The sequence below is a fragment of the Rhynchophorus ferrugineus genome, unplaced genomic scaffold (genome assembly GCF_030347505.1).
Source record: "Rhynchophorus ferrugineus isolate W39M unplaced genomic scaffold, kcgeb_rfMv2 rfM2, whole genome shotgun sequence".
Taxonomy (NCBI): Eukaryota; Metazoa; Arthropoda; class Insecta; order Coleoptera; family Curculionidae; genus Rhynchophorus; species Rhynchophorus ferrugineus.
Genome location: NW_027472581.1, coordinates 88769251 through 88787412, shown reverse-complemented (window position 1 = coordinate 88787412; position 18162 = coordinate 88769251). Strand labels below are relative to the sequence as shown.

Below are 18162 nucleotides of genomic sequence, written 5' to 3'. Positions count from 1 at the left end.
AAACCTCCTCTAGTACTATTATTAAAGATATTATCAAACTATCTGTAAAAACCTTGTGAAATATCTGCATATCCTATCATCAACGTTGTTGATTATTAGGTTATAACCAAATAACAGCGTGCAATGACAGATTACATAAAATGATGTACTACAAATTTTACACGAATCCACTCAAAATTTTGATTGCCAACTATATTTTTCTAAACAAAACGAAGCCGGGGTATTAATATAACATGTATTAATTGTTAGCAAATAGTTTCCAGGAATAATATTTGAGGTTCTGTTCTATTTCAGCCGGCTTTATTGTTTCCTATTACTTGTTATTTAACCTCAGTTGTCTACGTTACAAGTTGTAACAGCTGTAACAGCAGTATCCAATTTTAATTTCATATTGAATCATTGTGAATCGCTAATGCCGCACACACACCTGCGAAAAATCCCAATAAAACTTCTTAAATATTTTCTTTCCTGAATTTTAAGTGCCATAGCTTAACATTCATCAAGGACGGTCCATAACTTGTATTACGGTAACATTACGGACGGTAACATAATTAGGACGGTCCTCCTGCTGTTGCGATAGCCGCGGGTTCGAATCCTGCTGTAAAAAATCCGACAAGAAAGGCGACCCCAATCACGCCAGTAACCAGGCTGGGTAAGACCGGATGTGTTCTGGGATGATTTCTAAAGTTGGTCACTCGCCAGTCGCTAGGCTTAATGCTGAGGGCCGTGGTTCGGAGCCCACGTTAAAGTCTCCTTTTCACCAATTGGGTTTAATCTGGACTGGATCTACAGTTTCACGTGGGCCCCGAACCGCGATCATCAGCATTAAGCCTTCCGACTGATCAGTATACATCTTTCTTGATAGAACTACATTAATGAATTTGCCATATCTGCAAAACAGTTAGTATTATTTCTCTCCTCATACTTTTTAACCAAATATTCATATATATTCGGAACAATAACACACGTGCTCATAAAGCTTTTACACTCTATAATACAATTTCCTACAGTTAAAGTATATTGTATACTTGACCTTTAGTTGTTTCCTCTTTCATCACCCTGTCTTGGTAATTGTCAGCATTGAATCATAAACCAACTTTCAGACAATACCTCTTTTTATAAATCCAGACAGTTCTGGTTTGAATATGCTCCTCGACCTGAATGTCTATTGTAATAATTCTTTGTAATACTCCGTATCAACTCTACATCATTTGGCTTTTTATGGATACTTTCCAGACTAACAATTTTCTCCGAAATAATTGAATTAAATTATGGTTCTATTGAAAAAACTACTTTCTGTTTTTAGACATTTCGTATATTTGATCTCTGAAACATCAAGCTGATCTTGATTCGTTACCTGTTTCGGATAAATACGGTCTCTTTTTGGTGAATTTAAGGTTATATTTTTTTTTATTTTTTGAGATATTTAGGTGATCGTGTCTGTACTAATTTTCAGTGCAGCGGCAACGCGCAAAAAATAATATTTTCAATAAAAACCTCGGCAATATCAAATTTATTAAAACAAAGCCTTGAAATAACTTTTGCCGGTATATAACCCATAATTACAATATTTTGAACAATTTTGCAGATGTTTAACAAACGGACAACTCTTGCAGGCCCTTTTGGTTACATGTTGGAACAACTTTTGACAGACATATATTGGTCACGCGCGTCATTACTGTTTTGAATTAACTATACCTGCACAATGAGTACTATTGTGCATTTGACCGATCATGTACACACCTTTTAAAATGGCTTCACGCTGTCGCCAACAACTTAATTTTGGTTCAAAATAGTAGTACTATTGTATACAAATATCTATTTTTGTATCTAATTAAGATGTTCGAGGTTAATGCACCACAAACAACGTTACGTTATTACGACATGTGTTGAAAAATGCTATAACGACGACTCTGGTTCTAGGAAGTATTGTTAAAGGAATTGTGTTATACTCAGTTATAGTAAAATATAGTTTTGTTAAATTTCACCGATTTTAACTTAACTGATTCATCATAACAATGCTGTTTTAAGACCTCTTGTTCTAATAATATTCTCGAAAATGTATTTATAGAAATCACACGAAAATGGATTTCGCTACTCGGTCTCTCGGGTCATGCAGTCTAGTATGAATTTTATTGAAGTTCAGAAGCGTTTTTCGAGAATATTTTATCGTAAAATACCGTGTACTTTCGACCAAGATGACCGGGGTAAACACAATACCAAAACACCATGCCAATTTTTATTTTTAAACAACAAAAATATCTGTTTTTTTAGAGATTTTATGATCTAGGCGCGTCAGTTTGTCAGACTTCTCGTTTAATATCGGGATTCGAACGGGAAACATTGTTTTAACTGCTGCCAATGATATAATGATGAATTCTGGTTTTAGAAATAACGGAAAATATATATTTATACAGGGAGTGGACAAAATAATGCATTAATAAAGAGTTGGGCCATCATTCCATTTCAAAATATGTGCAATTCTGAGTGCCTGAATAGTTTCCAACGGAATATTGTCCCGTTCTTGTACCAAAATATCTGCCACATGCTTCAGTGATGGTCTGGTGATTGTACTTACTATTATCATCTGTCAGCTGGCAGTAATATATTGGTCATAGTAACTTCATCACTGAGGATGTCGAGATAATCATTGGCAGTAATCCGACCAGCCATGTGAATAAGAGGACCAACTAAACACCAAGTTGTTGCATATGCAATCTTGACATGCGTCACTGAAAAGTTAAGACTTAATAGTAAGGGATTAGTATTTTGTTCAATAACCATTCTCACTTGCTGACTAAAACACGTCTTCGTTATTTGAAATACAGTAGGCTAATTAGTAGTAGTAATTGCTGGTTTGACCTCCTGCTTACCAATTGCTGATATGTTTCTTACTTTCTTGGTGATAATCGTTGAATTCTGTCAACTGAAGAAGAATCAGAGTTTTGTGACAATGTATATTTTACTATAGTTCAGAGTGAGAAGATATATTGTTTTGATGAAAATGATTGTTCTATATAGGATAAATTTTCTCACCACTTTAACGTTTGTTAAAAAATACTACAATTACCAATATAAAGATAATATCCTTAAATAAAATATCTTTTCTGTCCAAAAAAATGATCCTCCTGTCCGATTTCAAAAATGTATATGCATTGTTATTTCCATCAACATAATTTTATTTTCAATCTTTATCTTTTAATAAATTCAGTGATGAGCATTCTGTAGCATGTCTCTTAACAACTTATATAGTTCTGATAAAATATTTTTATTTTATAGTATTTTATTATGTTTTCTTCCACTTTTTGATTAAATATTTCTGTCCATAACGTTCTTAATCTTCTAATAAATACTTAATTATAATACCAACTGATTTTGGTGAATTATGTCAGTAAAATTTATATTCTGTATATTATATATTGAAGAACAATATTTCATAAAGATACACAAATACAAATATTTCATCTTCCTTGATTTTATTGTACTCCCTTAAATATTCAATTCTTTTTAAGGCAATTCCTGGAAGCTCCATTAGACCTCTTCGAGGGATATCTGTACACCATTTAAATCCCATGCCCTGTAAGAATATATGAAGGGATGTCTTATATCCCTCAAAAAGCTACATGTTCCTGAACCTTTTATGTATAATTTTCAGACTAACAATTTTCTCTGAAATAATCTTATTAAATTATGTTTATATCGATAGAATAGTTGAACCTATATCAAGATGGTCAAGATTCGTCACCCACTTCGTATGTAGACGGGTTTTATTGGTTAAATCTGACGTATTGTTCTTCATTTTGTAAGCGATGTTATTCACAGTACCAACATTTTCAATAAAATTGCAGCAACTTATAATATTTAATATCATCAATAATAACCGCTCTAACGGAATTTACGGGCTTCATTATCTTGCTCCTTTTCGAAATAACTTATTAAAGCCGCAATCAATTTGTGACCCTGAATATCTATTGTTTTCGGCAATTTCAAACAACGTGATATGATATATTATGGAGCGATTTAAAATTTATCAAAATAAATAAAACGCTAAAATAACGTTTGCCAGTTTATAACCTATAAATAATTATAATTAATAATGACAACCGGATGATTTTGACAGGCTCATTCGTTTACGTGTTCGAACTAATCAGACAGCATTGTATCTCTTTCTAATTAGAATAAAATGAGCAGGAAATTATTGTCTGATTCTAAAACGAATTTACAAATTGCGACAGGCAATACTTTAAACATATTTTTGAGGCATATACAAATAAACTTTGAATAGACTATATATACATATTGGGTGAGAATACAATTAGTAGACAAAGCAATTAAAATCATTAAGGAGGTTGTAATAAACTTAAGACATCAACTATATCCACCAAAACCCTTACGACACTTGAGAAACGTCATTCATATATATTTCGAAAGCAAAAAATTAAATTATAAAGATATCTCTCTGGTGTCTTGTTCTCATTACGCGGTAATATGACTAGGATAAATGCTGTCACTCTCCAAAATATATCATTTATGATGTCTCATAACTGGGACAACTATTATAAGATGTTCGCAGAAACAGGAAATATAAAACACTACATTCGAACATAACTCACTTTTATTAGGTTTAAAAAAGTGTTAATTTTAAATGCACTTATGGTCATCCATTTCTGAATTCAAATGTTTGTAATTATATGAAGGAAAACGTTTATAATTAGAGTAATTTTTTGGAAAAGTTTTGATGGAGAATGAGGAAAAGTTTTGATGGAGAATGACAGTAATCAATATTGGATAAACTACTACACTCAATAACCATAAGGAATGGCCAGTACAAAGGACTTTTGTAGACAACAAGGGCTCTAAAGAAAACGAAAATGGAAATTAGTCATTATTTACGACTGAAGGACGATCTGTTATTATACCATTTAAGTTTTGACAGTAAAGATTTGAAAGAAATATTTTATTAAGACAATGCACGGAAACCAAGGAATTTTTTAAATATTCTTAACATCCACCATATTCACCAGATTTTATCTTTAGTGACTTTTTTGCGTCCAAACTTTAGAAAAATGACTCGTACTGAGTAATTTCTGATGGTTTTTTTAATATATATACATATACACATATATCTCATGTCTGTCCTTAAACTTGACATACTTTATCCAAAGAGTAATAGAGATGCAACTCAATAGGGGACTCTAGCGCAGGGTTTTGCTTTGCCCAACATCCAGAGGTCGCAAGACCAAAAGCAAAAAACTTTGGTGCATTGCAAATCAAAATTATCTCTTCCGTCTTTTCCCTTTTTATACTAATATATACTAATGAACTAATAATTTAGTCTCTAACCGCACTATTGCTTATGACAGCAATACTGAAAATGCCGCTCAAAATAAATAAATAACAAACGTCCCATAGAAACGAAGTTAGCCAATCAGATTCCGTCGCGGCTTATAGCGTAGCCATTAAAGCAAGTAATAACTTAAAAGTAGCGACATCTACATGTTGGACGTCGCGAAACATTTCTCCAAAATTTCCTATTAAGTTAAATCTCTATTTCTCTATGACTTTATATAAGATTCATAAAATAAATAAACTCTAATTACGCAATGGATGTCGTCTATTGGAATGCCAGTGTCACTACGAATACCGGGTTCCAAATAATTAAACTTAAATTTTAAACCCAAGCTATCATTTAGTTATTGTTAAATTGTCAAGAAAATTATAAAAGGTGTTTTATCTGAAGTATGATGTTAGTTCTACAAACTTAGATTACTGTTTGAGGTAATACTTGGCGAGATGTTTATCTTGGTGTTGATTTAAGATGATTTTAATGTTATTTACACTATCACTTAAGATATTTCTAGATGCTGTATAAATATTATTATTAAAAATAAACAGGTGGCTCGACCTAGTAGGTTGTTATAAGTAGTTTTAGGAAACGGAAATTAAAATATGGATTTGTAGACGTCAAAACTGTCTTTGTCTTTCGATATATTTTCCCTCAGCTTCAGTTCACGTATCACGTTCTATGAAATATCTCTCTACTTCAACTACTATCTCTTCGATTAATATTGAAAAACGTTTTCTGCGAAATTATAACAGGTCAATTGGAAAGTCCCCGGCCTGTCACATAGATGGCGCCACTAGAATTAAATCTGTGGCGACCGCTACGACACTAGGCCACCACGAGTTCACCAACAAGTACAAAGATTGGCGACACCGGTGGATTGGTACCATGAAGTTCCAGGCTATAAAAGACCATCACGACGACGTCTCATTCTCTTTTCTTTTCTCCATCCTCTTGTAATAGTACCACTTTCACAGCGCTACCGTACTTCCTCTACCTAACCTAATATCCTGTCAATTCTCCACATATATAATTTAATATTAAAATAAACAGTATTTCTTCAACTAGTGTTTTCAGTTCTCGTGCAAATTCCTTCCAAAAATAGTAGTGAGTGTTCTGACAAATAATCAGCAGCAGCAACACATTTCGACCGACTGACCGACCCGACAAACATTCGTACAAATCCATATGTTTTTTAATTAGCCCTATCCCTCAAAAGACGCGTGTATAAATTTGACAGCTGTCGGATCATTGTGAAGCAATGTTTGTTATTGTGAAAAAAAAGGGATAAAAATGAATTTTGCGTGTTGATAAAATATTGCTTTTTGAAGGGAAAAAATACTGTTGAAGCAAGAACTTGATTTGATGCCGAGTTTCCGGACACTGCCCCAGGAAAATTAGCCATCAAGGATTGGTATGCTAAGTTTAGAAGTGGTTGAATGAGTATCGAGGGCGGTGAACGCAGTGGACGCCCAAAAGAGGTTGTTACCGACGAAAACATTAAAAAATCCACTAATTGATTTTGAATGGCCGTAAATTGAAATTGAATGAAATAGCAGACACTCTAAAGATATCAACTGAACATGTATATCATATCATTCACGAATATTTGGGTATGAGAAAGCTCTACGCAATGTAGGTGTTTTTGGGTCGATATGTGACAATGGATGGCTCCATTATCTCACTCTGAAGTCCAATCGACAGTTATCCGAGTGGACTGCACACGATGAACCGTGGGAAAGCGCAACAGTCCGCTGGCAAGGTTATGGCGTCTGTATTTTGGGATGCGCATGGAATAATTTTCATTGATTACCTTGAAAAAAAAGGAAGGGCCATCAACAGCGACTATGGACCGTTTTAAGGACGAAATTGCTGAAAACGGCCGCATTTGAAGAAAAATAAAGTGATGATTCACCCAGACAATGAACTATGTCACAAGTCAGTGAGAACGATGGCAAAAATCCATGAATTGGGCTTAGAATTACTTCCTCATCCACCGTATTCTCCAGATCTGGCCCCCAGCGACTATTTCCTGTTCTCAGATCTCAAAAAAACGAACGAAAAACGTCGAATGAAGAGGTGATCGCCGAAACTTTGAAGCAAATGACAAATCGTACTACAAATATGGCATCGAGAAGTTGGAGGGTTGCTATAATCAGTGTATCACCCTTGAAAGGAATTATGTTGAAAAAAAAACTAATTTTGCAAAAAAAATAATTTTACTATGGTAGAAAAAGCTTTAGAATAAAACTAATTAATTAAAATAGTGTTTTATACAGGAGATCAATTAATGAAGTTTCTATATGCCCTGTATATCTAGTATATACATAACAAATACTAGTACTAATACTACTTGGTGGTCAACGTTTTTTGGCGCTTGAAGATGTTGCATTATTCAAAAAAATGCGATAAAGCCATTTTCGTTAATAAATTACTGTCTGTTCATTATTAGACCCAAAAAACATCTATTTTCATGCAAAGTCTGTTTGGTGATGTTAAAACCACCAGTTTTGTGTTACAATTTACCAGAATGGTGTAACGGGTACAAAAATATTTTTACATTCCTAGCAATTATTTATTAATCCCCTATCATAATAAATGATAGGATTTGTCGCAATATATCTGAAAAACTACGTTGGCTCTTACCGAAAACACGCGTTATTTTTAGTATAACCACGTCATACTTATTCAAAAAAAACTCTTTCTCTCTCTCTCTCTCTATCTCTATACGACGATACAAATAACTATACATAACAAATCAATTAATGTAGTGAAGATCTGGAAGGTGTTAAATAATCAGGCGTCGCAATCATTCCGAATGATACGTTATCCGCGAAGAATAGGTGGGAATATCGCGTTAGTTAAGGAACATATGGTAGTTTTCGGGGAGACGGCGTAGGTCAGGGCCTCAGTCTCCTGGCAGTTTCGAGTGTGGATGTGGCGGGAGGAAGGCCGTTGGCCAGCGGGCTCGGTGCTCTATAAATAATCGCCGCATCTCACGGAATGTCCAAGTATAGAGCGTTGGAGTAGAGCCAGCGGCTGGCCGAGGTTGCCAGATTAAAAACGAATTAAAAAAACTTGCATATAACTAATTAATATATCTATCTATCTATATATATTCTCTATAACTCGTCGTTGATTTTGATCAAAAGTGGCACCCACTTTGCACAGAGCTTTCTCATACCCCAATATTCGTGAATGATATGATGTATGATGTACACGTTCAGTTGATATCTTTAGATTGTTTGCTATTTTATTCAGTTTCAATTTACGGTCATTCAAAATCATTTTGTGGATTTTTTTAATGTTTACGTCGGTAACAACCTCCTTTGGTCGTCCACTGTGTTCACTGTCTTCGGTGCTCATTTCACCACGTCTAAACTTAGCATACCAATCCTTGATGGTTGATTTTCCTGGGGCAGTGTCCGGAAATTCGGCATCAAGTTAAGTTTTTGCTTCAACAGTACTATATAATAGTCTATTCATATATACCAGAGACCCGACAGTTATTGATGTTTGACTTAGCAACAGCAATATTTTAATATCATCCCAGTTTGGATTACACCTAAATATCATGAACAGATCTGGTCCACCGTAAGAATACACAAAAATCAAGACGTCTTGAATATATTCTTGCATATGACGCGAACTACCAGTATGATTAGAGAACGAAGATTCGTTTGAATAAACTTATAGTAATCGCTCAATGTAATTTTTTCACTCAAATCAACAATGTATTAGAAAACATATAGAAAACAATAGCGCTAACTCTGTTGTTAATTTCTGTGCTTGATAAATGTATATATTGTACCTGTCATTCGATTTCTTTATTTAATGTTTTGATAAGATGTTTTAATAGATATTGCAGAGCATCATAGGGACGATGATTGTTTTGGATCATTTGCACCGTATTATTTCTTTATTATATACGTATATCTCGATGTTTAAATGGCTCGCCAGTAATAACAATGGCAACTTTATTAATAGTATTGTACGTTGTCTGGTTTAATAATAATAACATAGTGGTCTTTTTGTAACCTATTGGAAATGGTGTTAAACAAATGGACCAATTGGTTATGATATTACAAAAACGTCTCCAAATTTGCCACAATATCTTTCTCCCCTACCTGCTGGATATGGCTGTATAGACAACATGTGTTAATAAACAAAATAACCTCATTTCTTGTCATTTGCAAACATTTTATACAAAAATAGAAATTAAGGAACCGATTTTATGATACACCTGGCCCTGAATCTTGAATATTGATACAAAATTCTTGAATGTTGATACGACCATCGTCATTCTGATTTTTTATTAATCAAAAATTCACCTAAAATATTCCAATTTGAATGTCCATCGATGCAAATCTTCACAATATTAACATTACAACAATAATCCAAGTCACTTGTTGGCGTAGCTTTCTGTCTGGAATCAGAAACTCATCTAACGATTTCAGGTCTTGATAGTCCGATCAGTTCAGGTCGTGTAATGAGGAGTAGAACAAAAGAAAGCAAAACCTGAAGATGGCAAATGAGATTATGCCGAAACGTCGTCAAATTGTTTAAGGTTCTTTTCAGAAGCAAACGCGGATACAAACGTGGAAAACTATGCCAAAACATTACTACGACTGTTTTTTTTCATCTTCAGTTGTTATGTCTTATTTTTGATGTTTTAATTGGTCTATAACTTTGGTCTAGGTCTTCTCCAAAATTAACAAAAGTAGTACGCTTTCTTCGTATTTGTGTACGTATTTCTCTAAATTGTATCCGCGTTTTCTTTGATTCATGATCTAGACCTCTTCTATCATTCGTTTTATTGTTGCTCTACTTATTTGGAACATTTCCTAATTTTCTTCTTTTGTTTTATTTCCATTATTAGTTTTTGGAGCACCATTTTGTTTGTTCTTGATCAGATTTTGATTTGTTACTACCACAGGTTAATTTCACTGCATCCAATAACGAGCTGTTCAGTTGTTTGTCCTCGGCATTGTTTTAACTATCTGTCTAATTTATGTGTTAATATTTTTTCATATTTTCAGCTTACAATTTACTTTTGTATCTTATTAGCTCTTGTAGTTTCAAACGATGTATTCTTTTTTGTTGAATGTTTCTGTATCATTAATTAATTATCTAGCCTTATTGCTATGACTACTAGATCGTGTTCACTTCCTACTTTCGCTTCATGGTTTCCACCAATCTGTCCCCTGTTTCCTCTCTATGTCAATATATAGTCTGTGATTGATGGCTCATTTCTACCTTCTTACTTCCATTGTATATTGATGGATTTTCATATTATCACGGAATGAATTTCATGCTTCATTAACACGTTCTTCAGAAGACAAAAATAATTCAAGAGTTCTTCAGAGTTTCACAAGCAATTATACGGGATATTCACCAATTTATTAGGGAAATAAACAAAAAAGCAAAAAGAATGCTTTAAAATTGTTCTAAAATACAGTAAACTATGGAATCAATAAAATATTATGCAAACGGTCACTTTTTACAAAAAAAATTAATCAATTGAGCTGAATAGTACTATTAATATTTAATTATACAAATTAGATAATCTCTAGTCTTTTATTTCTTGCCAGCTTGCCATTTTATGTCAACGGTGACATTTATATTGTTGTATTAATGATACTACTGATAATACAGACAAAAAAGCTATAATTTCAGCCAAAAATATTATAAATATTTTTTACATCTTGTCAATTACATCAGAGCTGTCCCTTATGTCATAAATGTCATAGATGACAATTAGTTAATTCGCTGGATGTGTGTTTTAGTCGATTTATATAATTAACGGCGAATTCTTGAATGTTTCTTCTAAAATTTGGCAACATAATAAAATGCTGAATGTTTTGTCCCCCGGGAGAGCGACGCTGTGGCGTACACCTCCCGCCTTTGCTTCGACCTTGGCGCAAAGCCGACTCATTTAAAATAACTGTTTTCGGACGAAGTGGCACACAAGTGTTTGTTTTCATTTTAAAAAATCTTATCCATTTACACGCAATATTTATATGTATAAATAGAATGTTTTGCTCCAAAATAAAACTACACGCTTTTAATGTCCAAGCTATATTTACCTTTCCGACGAGGAATAAATAAAAGTTTCGCAACAACGATTCAGTTAACGATTTTTAATATCAAAATAAGTTGCGATATCAAATTTAAAATATTGAAAGTGTACCCCTAGAATCGTGCAACCCAATAAACACAGAACCGATTTAAAAATAATAAGAAAGGCTGTTTAATATTAATCTAGTATGCACAGGTCGGAATCTTCTTACCTCATTATTAAAACTGTCTTGTCAGTGAAAGTCCATCTAAAATGTTAAATGTGAAATGCAGAATCGAATAAAAGACCATGATGTGTTTAAAAGTAACTTAAATAACACTTTAAATCTAATTGCTAAATTAATTTTAAAATAGTAATAAATTAGTCTTCTAATTTCGATACATGACCGATTTTAATTATTTTTTAATAAGTTTAATGCACTTAATAATAACATAAACCATTATTATTTATAATTTATCTATTACAATATTAGGGGAGAGAAACATATTTTGTAAGAAGTAGAATAAAGTTTTCTCAGGGATCCGTATGCCGGCCTATACCGGAACATAGTAGGTCTACAAAAACAGAAAAGGATGACCTTCTTTGCATTTCGCAGTACTATGTCACTGGTCTTATCCTCCGTCCTTTTCTGACAGCCGGCGAAACGCTGAAAGAGGTGGTTTATTGATTGTATGTGTCAATGGTGTCAATTAATGACAAGAGATTGTTTTACACGGCTGTGGGTTTACGTTTGTTGTGTGAGGTTCTAGGTGTGGAGTGGATTTAATTATTATTTTAACAACGAATTAAAATAGGTACGGTTCCCTTTTCTATCGGACAATAGTAACAGAGTTATTGTTCTATTGTTGTGTTTATAGGTTAATGTCGAACAACGCCCCGAAAGAGTTTTAAGTGCTAATTTTCGGTATTCATGTTTCAGACGTCGTCGACAACCAAAACTACCACAATGACAACACCCGCAAAACTGTACGGCAAAGACCTCAGTGTCTATGATGATGTTGATGTAGATACCCTGTTAGACAAGTTAACACCAGAAGAAATTAATATATTAGCCAAAGAAGTGGATCCTGATGTAAGTTCTAACTCTAACTAACTGATGTAAGTGCTAGTAGACTAGCACTTTTATTTATTAAACCAAGTCATCTCTATTTACCATTATTTTAAAGTTTATTTGACAAATTCTCATTTATAATAAAAAAAATAAATTAATTCTCTTATTTTAGGATTCATTTCTTCCCCCATCACAAAGAACCAGTTATGATTGTGATAAAAAACCAACTGGGCCATTAAATAGGAAACAGTTAATCGAACATATTAATAGGGAAGCAATTGAAACACCTGATAAACCAGAATTGAAGCCCTATGTAGCAGGTGTTGTGCGAGGCAAGAAAGTGAGTTTCAAGTTTGTAGTGTAGTGCAACATTTGATTGAAAAAATATATTTGTAGTGGATACCACCGCCACCACCAAAGAAGGAAATTGAAGCCGAAGAAAAGATTGCTGTGGACTTGGGAGAGGAGTACGAACATGCCCTGTCCAGTGCAACTCAGGAAGAAATCATTGATTTGGCAGGTGAGTGTAAATTTCCTTTTAATTATATAACAGTGATGTAATATATTAATTGTTGTTTCAAAAATATTGTTTATCTGAACCAATTTTATTCAGATCTTTTGTTTTATCTAATCTGAACATTTTACCTAATTTTCTTAAATGGAACAATTGATAAAACATTATTTTATTATTTAAGTACAATAAAATGGAAAGTAATTCATGATAAGGCAATTTGTTTTTTGTGTTTATTACACTAAAGCCCAAAAATTCTCAGTATGGTTTTATTAACTTTGTTTATTAAATAATTCACCAATCAGCATATAAATAGAACTGAAGTAATGTATGTGAATCACTAAGTATGCTTGAATGTAGGCAACCAGATATTATTACACCCACAAACACGATCATTATGGAGAGAACAAAATTACTTTTTTCTTTTAGAAAATTTCTATATGATATATAAATATTTGAATTGGAAATTTGTATTGCAAAAAGTTTTAAATGTTGTGATGATATTATATGGTTATAAAACACCAAAAACTCGGGAAAAGTACTATGCGAAGAGAAATCTTATGTAGAACAGTTAAAAGTGTCATTTAGGAAGGAATTTTAAATTTCGGCCAGTAATGAGTTGTTTTTTTTGTCTTGATATAAATTACATAACAAATAGTGGGGAGATCAATTAAAAACAAATTTATTTGCTTAATTCTTATGAAAGGTGTGCATTTAAAGGGACTAAAAGGATTAAAAAAACTTTCCAATGTTACATTTCATACACGATAAATTACAATTTTCACTCGTTTGTTTCTAAATGTTATATATTAAAACGTTGAGTTATACATTGATTACTTCATTTGTCTTTAAAAAATAAAGGTCCGTTAATCTAGTCTCATGTGTAATGCTCTTTATTCAGTTTCTTTTATATTGAAAATAATTGAAATTCGTTTTCTACCGGTAAATAATTTTATTTACTGCCCTAACGATTATTGTTTGGCTAAGTCACAGTGGTGGCCGTGTTTAGACCGATAACTTGGGAAAAGCGACGTGAAATCTAAAGTAGAACAATAGAAATTACTATTCAGGAAGGAATTTTACATTTCGTTAACTCTTCAATTGTTTTTGTGTTCTGAATACGAATTATATAAGCTGTATAGTCACAATTTACATAAAAATCAACGGTTTGTGTATATTAACGTTTTCGGATATGATCGTATTAACACCTCCCCGTATTCAGGAAACCAGATATTATCTTGATATAGGTAGAGGTGTGTTTCATAGTACAGTAAAAATTCGGGCAAACCATTTAATGTTGGAAGTAACACGGATGGGAACAAGTTTTAATAATAATTTCACTATTATAATGAACAAGTTCTTGGCATCCAAGAATGCTCTAAATACTAAAATCTAAATACCGATTTTTATTTTATCAAGGCGCTACATAAAATGGGCGGCCAAGATTTTATTAAATCCCCAGATTTCGTATTATTTTAATTTTCTACAAAGACCATTGTTATCGTTTTAATGCCAGGTCGGTTTACTTTTTATTTAGCAGGATTTTATTAAATTATTAATGGTCTGCGAGTTGTATTCATTGTTATATACTTGTTTATGTTTAGTTTTCTCTTCAAATTTGAACATCGTCAAGTAATTTATAACTACTCGTGGTCTGCTGGTCGATATAACAGGTCATTTGAAAAGTCCTCGGCCTGACACATAGATGGCGCTAGTAGAATTAAATCTATATGTTTTTTGGTTAGCCCTAAACCTCAAAAGATGCGTGTATAAATTTCACAGCTGTCGGATCATTAGTTTGTGAATTATAGCATTTTGAGTGAATCAACTTTTGTTATTGTGAAAAAAATGGATAAAAAGGAATTTCGCGTGCTGATAAAATAATGCTTTTTGAGGGAAAAAAATACATCTGAAGCAAAAACTTGGCTTGAAGCCGAGTTTCCGGCCACTGCCCCAGGAAAATCAAGGATTGGTATGCTAAGTTTAGACGTGGTGAAATGAGCACCGAAGACGGTGAACCCAGTGGACGCCCAAAAGAGGTTGTTACCGACGAAGACATTAAAAAAATCCACAAAATGATTTTGAATCACCGTAAATTGAAATAGCAGACACTCTAAAGATATCAACTGAACGTGTACATCAGATCATTTCCGAATATTTGGGTATGAGAAAGCTCTGTGCAAAGTGGGTGCAGCGTGAGCTCAGTTTTGACCAAAAACAATGACGAGTTGATTCGGAGCAGTGTTTGAAGATGATCAAGAGTAATAAATCCGAGTTTTTGCGTCGATATGTGACAATGGATGAAACATGGCTCCATCATTTCAGTCCGAAGTCCAATTGATAGTCATCCGAGTGGACTGCACACCATGAACCAAAGCGTGGGAAAACGCAACGGTCGGCTGGCAAGATTATGGCACCTGTATTTTGGGATGCGCATGGAATAATTTTCATTGACTACTTTCAAAAAGGAAGGACCATTAACAGCGACTGTTACATAGCGTTATTGAACCGTTTGAAGAAAACGAAAATGCTGCTTCATCAAGACAATGCACCGTGTCACAAGTGAGTGAAAACGATGGCAAAACTCCATGTATTGGGCTTTGAATTGCTTCCTCATCTACCGTATTCTCCAGATCTGACCCCCAGCGATTATTTCCTGTTCACAGATCTCAAAAGAATGCTCACTGTGAAAACATTTCGCGAATGAATAGGTGATCGACGAAACTGAGGCTGTTTTGAAGCAAAGGACAAATCGCCCTACAAAAATGGTATCGAAAAGTTGGAGGGTTGCTATAATAAGTGTATCACCCTTGAAGGGAATTATGTTGAATAAAAAAACTAATTTTGGCAAAAAAATGTGTTTTACAATGGTAGGCCGGGGACTTTTCAATTGACCTGTTTTAATCGTAGTTCATTGAGCTAAAGAGTAATATTTGATGCTGTTGGCTGGGACTGTCTACCAATTCATTATTAGCTTCTCTGATTTGTATTTATTTTTGATTTTACTTTGTCAATTATATTTATATTTTAAAATTTAATGATAAAAATGTTCTCATACATTTCTGCAACTAATGTAGTTGAACTTTGATGACGTGCTATTGTAACAAATATCAACACGGCCCAGGCACAGGAATTTGAATTTTCTTTTAACATATAGATTATCATTTGCGCTTATTATCGTATCTAAATAAATGAGGTCACATGGAAATTGGCATGAAATATTATTTCTCCATTGTTATACTTACCGGCGTTTTTCTTGGCGCATTTGACGTATTTACAAAACAATGTATTTCGAAATCAATAGAACATCAACAGACATTCTCGCAATAAAAAAAACATATTGTTTCCGAGCCGTTTGTTTTGCTTTTGCAAGGTAATAAATTCCATTTTTACGTTTTTGTTTTCATTTCAGCTATTTTGGGCTTTCACTCGATGATGAATCAGGATCAGTACCATGCCTCGTTATTGAACAAAGGTCAGCCGGTTGGACTGGGCTGGGACGGCATCACCAAAGCGTCTAAACCGAAAATATTCCCCATGGATCCCCCCAACAACACTGACGTGGAGGATTCCATCAGACGAGTGCAGAACGATGATCCAAAATATATAGATCTCAACTGGAATAATATTAAAGTAAGTTGTTACAACAAAAGTTAGCGGACGATAAAAATAAACAATAATCGCACAGAGAAATGTTTGGACTATATGGTGGAAACTAGTGTACTTTTAACTGATATAGGTCGTCCACACCACATTTTCAACAAATTATTCCTTATACTAATTAATATAAATATAAATCTAAAAAAACTTAATTATCACAAATTTACTTCAATATATATGGTTGAAATCATATGTGGATTATTTTTTCATAATATTCATATATTTTAAGGTTTCGACTTTGGTTATTATTTGATTTTTTATAAAAATGAAAGTAACTGCCGTTCATGGCCAACTAAAGTTCAGGGCTAGTAATTTCTTGCAAATAAAGATTTTGTTGAGACAAAAATGTTTATAAAAGATATGCTGTTTTATTGTATTATAAGGTGTGTTCCTGATATTGTACTGATATTTAGACACTAATAGAAAGTACTATTAAAACTGTGCATGAAATCAATAAAGATCAGCTAAAATCTTTGTTAGAAATGGGAAATAAATTTGCGTTTTCAAAATTTAAAAAGAATCATCAATTTGTCTTATTTTTACAAACAATCTGTTGCACATAAATTAACTAAACGCCATTAATTGAGCAGAGCTTAAAATTTAAAGAGCTTATGCACAAGTTAAGAAAACGGTTTTAAATAAAATAGTCCCTCATATACTTTAGAATTTAGGATAACTTGCAGATGTATTACTTCATAAGTATTATTAGGAGGGTAACTAAATTAGTGATAACAACTTAAAGAAGGTATATACCTAAAAAGATGCTAGGCATGTAGACAAATTTTAATATTGTACAGTTACTCTATAATTAGTATTATAGAGTATTATACTGTATAATTAAAACAGCAGATAGTAAAGTGTCTACAAATAATCATAAAAAATTACAAATATAATAACAGAGTGTTTAAAAATAATAAAAAACATCGATCTGCATATATATCATATGCAATACAGCATAATTTGTTAAAAATAGGAATGGGAGATATGAATTAATATGAGAGTGAATTAAGAAAAAAATATGGTAGGGAGTGGAAAAAAGTGTGTTAAAATACCATCCACCTCAAAAGATTTAATATCAATAACATTTCACCAGCATCATATCAATTTTTAAACCGATGTTTCATTTCTATGTACCAATTCAGTTTGGTTCAATGGATAATTGCCAGCCTGTTACATACCAGGTTAAGCAATATTTATGGAACAATTTATTATACATTTTCCTTCGTCGTGGTCTAGATCAAGGTGATGTCGTTTATCCTCATAATTCTCAATGATTCAACGACTATCGTCAGGCTTGCGGTACGCATTTTATTTTGCAAGAATTTTGGCAAATCATATTGGCTTAAATCAGACCAGTTTCAAACACCATTTTCTATATTTACCTTGCTTATTTCTTTTTAAATGGGCTATATCGTCTTGTTAATGAATTTGCTTTCTAGGTTGTTAATGTATTTTTTAAATTGGTTACTTGTATAATAGCTTTTATATACTTGCCTTATTGTCTGAGGAGGAATTTA

General features: G+C 33.0%; 1 protein-coding gene across 23 annotated transcripts in view; it reads left to right on the top strand.

The window, feature by feature from the left end:
• Window positions 1–18162, top strand: part of tmod (tropomodulin) — a 202799-nt gene that overhangs the window by 106193 nt on the left and 78444 nt on the right. For 18 of the 23 annotated variants that reach the window (XR_013004564.1, XR_013004563.1, XR_013004562.1 and 15 more), the window contains exons 2-5: window positions 12343–12495; window positions 12647–12814; window positions 12871–12994; window positions 16398–16618. Coding sequence is in view for 13 of the 23 variants with exons in the window: in XM_076396837.1 (XP_076252952.1) it covers window positions 12343–12495; window positions 12647–12814; window positions 12871–12994; window positions 16398–16618 (666 nt within the window). In the remaining 10 variants the exon portion in view is untranslated. Of the gene's footprint in view, window positions 1–12080; window positions 12218–12342; window positions 12496–12646; window positions 12815–12870; window positions 12995–16397; window positions 16619–18162 lie in introns of those variants that run through there. The other 5 variants (XR_013004569.1, XR_013004568.1, XM_076396842.1 and 2 more) reach the window with 1 other exon arrangement.